The following is a 9001-nucleotide window of genomic DNA, read 5'->3' as shown; positions in this document are numbered from 1 at the left end:
AGGTACAGGTAAAGTGACTAGCAGCAGCGTGTGTGTTGGGGTGTCAGTGCGAGTGTGTGGGTAGAGTCCAGTGTGTGTGCATAGAGTTAGTGCAAAAAAGGGTCAATACAGGTTGTCTGGGTACCCATTTGATTAGCTATTTAACAGTCTTGTTTAGAAGTTTTATGGCTTGGGGTTAGAAGCTGTTCAGGGTCCTGTTGGTTCCAGACTAGCTGTGCGGTAGCAGAGAGAACAGTCTGCAGCTTGGGTGGCTTCCTCTGACACCGCCTGGTATAGAGGTCGTGGATGGCAGGGAGCTCGTACGCACTACGCTCTGTAGCGCCTTGCGGTCAGATGCCAAGCAGTTGACATACCAAATGGGGATGCAGCCAGTCAGGATGCTCTCGATGGTGCAGGGGTATAACTTTTTGAGGATCTGAGGGCCCATGCCAAATATTGTCAGCCTCCTAAGGGTGAAGTGTGGTCGTGCCCTCTTCACGACTGTGTTGATGTGTTTGGACCATGATAGATCCTTAGTGATGTGCCCGTTTTCCTGTAGTCCACGATCAAGTCCTTTGTCACACTGACGTTGAGGGAGAGGTTGTTGTCTTGGCACCACACTGCCAAGTCTCTGACCTCCTCCCAATAGGCTGTCTCATCCCCATCCTTTCCTCTTCAGAGGGCCTGGTCTGGGGTAGGGTGTCGGCGATTAGGGCCTGGTCTGGGGTGAGCAGTGTCCTGCGCCGCCGAGTCATTGAAGTAAAATTCTTAATCCAAATGGAGGTTAGTGATCATTGTTCTGATGTCCAGAAGCTCTTTTCGGTCCTAGGAAACGATGGCGGAAACATTATGTACAAAAAAAGTTAAGATCAGTGCAACAAAAAAACACACAGAATAGCATAATTGGTCAGTAGTCCATAAAATGGCAGCTATACATCCCAGTGGCATCAAGTGTGAACAGCTGTGTGTGTCTGTGCGTGTGAGCAGAAGTACCTGGTATGTATGTGTGTGTGTGTGTGTGTGTGTGTGTGTGTGTGTGTGTGTGTGTGTGTGTGTGTGTGTGTGTGTGTGTGTGTGTGTGTGTGTGTGTGTGTGTGTGTGTGTGTGTGTGTGTGTGTGTGTGTGTGTGTGTGTGTGTGGGAGGGGGAGGGGGGTCCAGTGGATGACTCATCCCAGTATAATTCTGACTCACCAGTCCAGGGACACACTAAAGCCCAGGCACAGCACAGCAATGTGCGTGACGCCATGCACTTTTACAGGCCTCTCAGCTGTGCAGCACAATATGAAGCAGGTAGGCAGATGAGACCAGGGGGAGCACTTCTTGTTTACCAGGGGCATCTTCAAAGCAGAACCTCTCTCAGCCTATCAGACGAGCCAGAGCCAGCAGGCTGCCTGGGACTGGTATGTCTCAATTAGGTACTCAGGGGGACAGCGAGTCATGGTTGGGGTCAACTCCAAATATACAGCTGTGGTGCTAGTTCACTTGTGGATCGTAAAGCCTGATGTGAATTTACTTCGTTTTCAACAAATGTGTACTAATGATGTATGCCTCAGACAGACAGATGGCTTGATATGCAAGTCACACCAGCATTATATTACCATTGCACTCACACAAACTTACTACAGTATGCCCTGCTCCCTCACTGACTCGGGTTCTTACACGCGCTCTTTCTTACGCACACAAACGAGGAGGACCCAGAGGGGTTAAATCCAACCAGTGAGAAAAGGGGTGTGGAGAATGAAGGAGGGAGTGGGAGAGAGAGGGTGCGAGAGAGGGGAAGAGAGAGGGCGAGAGAGAGAGGGAGGGCAAAGGAGAGGGGCCATATAAAACCAGCGGAACACAAGCCACGCTTTATCCTGCCAGTCTGTCACGCTCTGCGAGCATTCACAGGAAACACACACAGACTCCCCCAGCGCTCAAACACTCACTTACTTAGCTCTCTCTTTCTCTCTCACACACTCCTACAGGGAAACACACTCAGACACCGGCTGCACTCACAAAGGACTGGAGGATGGCTGTGTCCATGAGAAGAATGAATGGGTCCTGGCGAGGGTTGACTCTAGCCCTGGTTCTCTGTGCTCTGTTCCTACACAGTGAGTAGTACATCTCTTTACCCCTCTCTACCTCATGGCTTAGAAGTTATCTGTGTCTTATGTGCTCAATCTTCAACTATGGATAACGCTAGTAAGCTAACTCTAAGCATGGTACCTCAATAAACCTAAGCCTGATTGACCCAGGTATAGATGACCCAGGTATAGATGACCCAGGTATAGCAAGCCATGGGAGGGTTTATGAGCATGTGCAACATGCTGTGCAACAGGAATTCCTAACTTCAACTTTCCCCCGAGAGGTGAACATGCCAATAAAATGTTCCATAATGTAGTTTCAATTATCTTAAATTACATATGGCTTTTTCACGTGAGTTCTGTTATACTTTTGTTATTATGGTGTGACATGAGGCAGCTATGAGCTTTTAGGAGTTTAGGGCTGGTAAAAAGTTGTGGATGTGGCTAGCTGACACAAAGGGGAAAGTTGCCATTAAAAATAATGATGGACTACATCCTGAGAAGAGTGTGTGTGTGTGTGTGTGTGTGTGTGTGTGTGTGTGTGTGTGTGTAAGCATACACTTTGCAGAGATGGAGAGCCCACTCCTTCTAAAACATGCTCTGCTCATTTCAGATGTAGGTCCATCAGTCAGCTTTTACTCAGATTAAATCTTTTTAAATTGGGAAAATATACTTCTGGAAGTTCAATTTGATCTTCGCAGTGTGTTTGGGGGCTTTTCATCTGTGTTTCTAGAAGTTGAATAGGAGAAGGAAGTTCATCCTGTGTTTGTTTCCTGCTTCTCCTGTGGAGCTGCATCCTGTTTATACTATAGCCAGCAGGATGGGTGGGAAGAAGGAATGGATGTGCATGACAGAGAGATATGGGAAAGTGACTCAGCAGGGAGTAAAATGACATTCACAAGATTACGCCCCTTAGGTGGTGGAAACTGTCATGCTGTGTGTGTGGTGGGTATTTCTGTTTATACGTGTACTTCTCTTTTCCTCATGTTGGGAAGGTGTGAGTGGAAGCTTCAGCAGTCAGATCCAAACCTCACTCTTAAGTCTGTTAATATAGATGATAATTGCCTGGTGATGTTATGGTTTGAAGATGAGACTGGTGGGACTGGTGTTGGTTCGGTCTGCGTGATGACTTCTCCAGAACTCCATAGTGGCTCATCTGGGCACTGGGACAGTAAAACATAAGCTCTTTGGCACAGTGTAAACTGGGGGAACACTATGCCAGACTAACCAGAAGGATGGAAATAAACAGTGAAGTTACTCTAAAGTGGAAAGGAACTTGCGCACGGCACATTAGAAAGGCACATTAAGATTCATCTTAATCTGAAACAGAGATAGATGTATTGTGCTTTTACTATGCCTTTAATTGTAGGCTATTTAGTTACTTTATTTGGAGTCTCCTTACAAATGGTTATTAGATGTTCAACTAACTATCAACTATTTAGATTAATATTGTGAAATTGTTTGGAATAAAACCCTTACACGAGTAGAACGTTTGCCATTCCTGTTCAGGTTAACAGCTCTTGCGTTTCACTTTGAGAATAGCACAGGGATGTTGCCACAAGTCCTCCCTATATCCTCCTCCATTCCAGACCACACTCCACCGATCACACTAACCTACTACATAGTTGACACTTGTGTGCCACCGGCACTGCTATGTGAATTTGCCAAGGAATGGTCAGCATAAGGTATTGGAGCACAACATTGGAACATTTCTGTCAAACCCGGGAACATAATCAGCTGTAGATGGTTGCCCTGGTGATTCAGTTGTGTGTGTACGGCCTAGATGACTGGTGTTTTGTAGGAGCTGGTGGTACTGATTTTTAAATAATGTGTCCCATGTCTGCCCCCATGATCCCTGTCCCATATCTGCCCCCATGATCCCTGTCCCATGTCTGCCCCCATGATCCCTGTCCCATATCTGCCCCCATGTTCCCTGTCCCATATCTTCCCCCATGATCGCTGTCCCATATCTGCCCCCATGATCCCTGTCCCATATCTGCCCCCATGATCCCTGTCCCATATCTGCCCCCATGATCCCTGTCCCATATCTGCCCCCATGATCCCTGTCCCATATCTGCCCCCATGTTCCCTGTCCCATATCTTCCCCCATGATCGCTGTCCCATATCTGCCCCCATGATCCCTGTCCCATATCTGCCCCATGATCCCTGTCCCATGTCTGCCCCCATGATCCCTGTCCCATATCTTGCCCCATGATCCCTGTCCCATATCTTCCCCCATGAGCCCTGTCCCATATCTGCCCCCATGATCCCTGTCCCATATCTTCCCCCATGATCGCTGTCCCATATCTGCCCCCATGATCCCTGTCCCATGTCTGCCCCCATGATCCCTGTCCCATATCTTCCCCCATGATCCCTGTCCCATATCTGCCCCCATTATCCCCCCTTTTCAACCACTTTTCTAAACTACAGCTCTCTGGCTGTACAGACATAAAGAGGTTGGAGGTCAAGTTCCATGATGTCAATATTCCTTATTCTCCAGAAGAAGACTACTTTAATGTTTCACGGTCAGTTAACATTGTCTCTATATTGGGGAGTTTAAATTATTATTACATATATATTTTTTTTATGTTTGTTACTTTTACCCCTTTTTTGTGGTATCCAATTGGTAGTTACAGTCTTGACTCATCGCTGCAACTCCCGTAGAGACTCGGGAGAGGCGAAGGTCGAGAGCCGTGCGTCCTCCGAAACACAACCCAACCAAGCCGCACTGCTTCTTGACACAATGCCCACTTAACCCAGAAGCCAGCCGCACCAATGTGTCGAAGGAAACACCGTGCACCTGGTGACCCTGTCAGCATGCACTGCGCCCGGCCCGCCACAGGATTCGCTAGTGCGCAATGGGATAAGGACATCCCGGTCGGCCAAACTCTCCCCTAACCCGGATGACTCTGGTGCAATTGTTCGCCGCCCCATGGGTCCCCCAGTCGCGGGCGTTTTTTTTATGTCTTGGTGTTTTGATGAATCCAGCATGTTCAGAGGACCGTTGTGGTCTTGTTCGTGAAGGGTATTTGCTGTGGATTAGGTTTAATCAATGACACAGTGGATTTAGGGCTAGTGATGTAATTAGCCCAGAGAGGGCTTCTTTGTGCTTCTACTCAGAAGAGCCGGACATGAACCATAGATTACAGGCCTCTGGATATATCTGGAAACCAATAAACTCATTTCCCAGGGGCCACTGGGCTTATCTTTCATACAAATATGCGTGTTTGTGGATAGTCTGATAGCAGCATAGCATGCAAAGCCTGCATCTGGGGAGAGAACATTGAGACCAACCACATGACCCCCAGACACAGGAGCTCCACTGTGGTGAGTTACAGATTGGAGGCTACAGTTACAGTTGAGCTCTCATCTACAGCAGTTGCAGCATGGCTATGGTGACTAAAAGTTGACAGTGGGTAACTGAGATGGGAGCCTCTGTGTAGCCATTAGGGCTCCTAAGCACCTGACAACGGAAGGCCATGCATTCCAATGGTACATGCAGGGATCAGATGTTGCAGCAGGAATGCCAATGCAAACCTTTCTTTAGAGGTGTCAGCCACTGACTGAGACAGATGAGGAGAGATCGAAAGAGTAAGAGAGAGACGAAGAGAAAAGAGAGAAGAAGACAGAGGGGGGAAGCTTTCTATGACTCAACTCAATGGTGAAAGTGTTAAGCTGAACTAACATTCTACTCTTATCCAAGCCAGATGTTCAAACTACACACTTTCATCACAAACACTGATTGAGTTTATGTTCCCGTTTCCCGTGGCTTTGATTCAGCAGTTATGTAGACTCTCAAATATGTAGCAGTGAAATGGGCTGGGTTAGAAAAGCTGCATGATGTCATACCAATGCCTCATGGAATACATTTCATGTAAGGAGCCCTAGTTTTCTGTGGGGAGAGGGAAAACTATCTAGCTTTAGAGTTATATGGAGAGAGAGAAAAACACGCAAATGTGTTTAATTTCACGGCTGGGCTGGTACTCCAGGAGCTGCATCATTTGTGCTACTAATTCAGTGCCTGTGCACAGTTGAGTGAGCCATTGTGATATCCGTATTCCAAAGTATTCGCCACCATTCCAACTTGGGTGAAAGTGCATTCCTATTATTTGGGGGAATACAATCCTTGTCTCTCCTCACACCACATCCTTTACATGTCTGATAATTTTAAAGAAATAAGTTAAATAACAGGTACAACAACAACAAAAAAGCCCGGCTAGACACAGCACAGTCATTAAGGATGGTGTGAACCATAAAGTCTCAATGAATATGGACACAGCTCGGCACAGTGAAGACCAACACAAAGAGGCAAGATAGCTCCATCATGTGTTAGTTGATTGGACATCTGAATACCAGTAGTGGGAGTGTTCAAGGAGAGAGGCATGCCATTACTGTCACAAGTATCTTCGTCTTCTGACGATATAACGAAATCGTCGTCGGAAAAGGATGACCAATACGCAGCAGAGTCGATATAGTTCATCTTGAACATTTAATTAAATCAACACGAATACAAAAAAACAACAAACAAGAAAACGAACGATAAACTGACAGTCTGCAAAGCATAGGCTCAACACAGAACAATCACCCACAAATAACAACCACAAACACACCCTAATATATGGGACTCTCAATCAAAGGCAGATAGACAACACCTGCCTTCAACTGAGAGTCCCAACCCCAATCAACACAACATAGAAACACACTCACCAGACTAGACATAGAAATACATAAACATAGACTATAAACCAAAACCCCGGAAATACTAAATCAAACACCCTTTAACCAAACACACCACCCTGAACCACATAAAACAAATACCCTCTGTCACGTCCTGACCAAACTACAATACTAATTAACCCTTATACTGGCCAGGACGTGACAATTACCAATGGGGAGAGGTACTGTATGATAAGATTGTGCCCTTGATGTCTCCATGGTTTGACTCCGTAACGCTCTCTTTAACAGACAACATTTCCGGCCAACATAAACAAGTGCAGAATATTGGCCCTCTTTTTTCTCATGGCTCTCAGCTATTGACTAGCATTCCATCAGTCCCAAGTCAGGATGGTTAACGTGGACTCACGTCATCCAGAGGAGGGTGTGGGGCTTTTTACATAACAGTCTGGCAGATGACTGGGTTATGTCAGAGGGAGCAGGGTGTTGGGTGCGTGTCCTGTCCACGTGGGCTTATAGTCATGGTCCAAAGACCATGAGACCAAATCATTAGAGCTGGATTACAGTTAAATGGCAGTTGCCTCAGTGGTTTTGTAAAAATAAAGTTGAAATCATCGTGTTTGTCAGTGTCAATCTGGCTACAGGGTTCGACAGGGAAACTTCTCACTCCCCTTTGTCCATTCTATGGCCTCGCACTCTGGACTACATCAACACACTCCACAAGTAACTGTTCTGTTCAACAGAACATCTTCATTTGGGCTTTGGCTTCTATCAACCCTATTCCAAAGAAAACTTATTAAAAAAGGCAACAAAACCAAGGATAAGAACAATCACAATTGCCCAGAATGATTACCCTTCTAGGGCAATGAACCAGACAAATACAAAAGACTGCAGACTCTAGCAACCATATTTACCCAACTAAACAGTCTTAATGAATTACAGACAGTGTGTTACCATTCAAATCATCCTCTCCTCATTATGCTGTTTCTAGCAATCTTTATGTTCCATGATCCCCTGGCACCCTGGTGCAGTTTTATAGCTGTTGGGGCTTTAACAAGGCTGCGTCCTAAATTACGCCCTATTCCCTATATAGTGCACTACTTTTGACCATGGCCAATATGGAGTTAGTGAAAAGTAGTGGACTATATAGGGAATAGGGTGCCATTGGGATTCAAACGAGGAGCAACAACCCTCTCCTCTCCTCCTAGTTCTCTTTGATTTCAACACACCACAGCAACCTTGGACAGGGAGCAGAAACACTTGGGAGCTTGTAGACAACAGTCTTCCACACTCAAGTCATGCAGAGTTAAACTAATGAACAACCCTGAAATGAGGGGAAATTTCAAAAGATCGACATGGAGTATGTGCGTCATCACCAATGCTTGTTACATGAGCTCAGGCAGTGATGAAAGCTTATCGCAAACTTACTTAGCTCATGTTTGGAAGATCCCAGGTCATGGTAATGTCACAGACTGTCAGCATATAAGACCACAGCAGGTTTACAATAACAGTAAGTATATGACAAGTATACGTCGTCGAAGGCAAGACATGCTTGTCAGGAGAAGGCAGAGTGAGGCATGCCTCTTTATGGTGGTGTGTACAATTTAGCCTGAGGAATAAAGGGTCTTTTAATGAGGCTTGGCTGAGGCCCTTTCACTGCTAGAGTAATTGCTCCTTGTAATTAATGTTCAGCTAGAAATGCTTCGGTCGTTGGGGCCCTTCTTTATGCTGCTGGCTAATTGAAAACATAACATTACATCCTGTTCCTGCTTTGGATGGCACTGGGACTTTCTGTTCTCATGGCAGTTTGAGGGAGAGAGAGTGAGAGAGTGTGAAGCAACAGCAAGGACCCTGGTGTCTGGGAAGGTCTCCTCTATGAGGGGAAATCAGGGAGTTTAACCAGGCAGTGTGTCTTTTACTCTTCCCACCATCTTTCTGCTTTTCCTTCTTCCCTCCTTAATCCAAACCGTTGTATAAAGCTAGCCATTGGAGGGGAACTATACATTAACATATACTCTAACACAACCTCTCCCCTTTCACTCCCTACTCTGATGTCAAAAAGCTGTTGGAAGCCATCCAGCAACATCTGCACTCAGCAACAGTAACAGCCCAGCTTTGGTTCTGACAGTGGGAGCTGTGAGGGAAAGAACAAGCCTGTAAGAGCAGCTGGTATTTGGGTTGCGTCCCAAATGACACCCTATTCCCAATATAGTGTTCTAGGCTACTTTGACCGGAGTCCTTGGTAAAAAGCAATGCACTATGTAGGGAATAGGATGTCATT

At 46.1% G+C, this 9001-nt stretch overlaps 1 protein-coding gene across 1 annotated transcript in view; it reads left to right on the top strand.

Moving 5' to 3' along the window:
- Positions 1–1814: 1814 nt before the first annotated feature.
- LOC115165643 (uncharacterized) overlaps positions 1815–9001 on the top strand; it is a 48875-nt gene continuing 41688 nt past the window's right edge. Inside the window, exon 1 of the mRNA XM_029718898.1 lies at positions 1815–2073. Coding sequence (XP_029574758.1) covers positions 1992–2073 — 82 coding nt within the window. The 5' untranslated portion in view covers positions 1815–1991. The remainder of the gene's footprint in view (positions 2074–9001) is intronic.

Source organism: Salmo trutta, chromosome 28 (genome assembly GCF_901001165.1).
Source record: "Salmo trutta chromosome 28, fSalTru1.1, whole genome shotgun sequence".
Lineage (NCBI taxonomy): Eukaryota > Metazoa > Chordata > Actinopteri > Salmoniformes > Salmonidae > Salmo > Salmo trutta.
The sequence above is the reverse complement of the archived record's forward strand: the minus strand, read 5'-3'. Positions and strand labels throughout refer to the sequence as shown.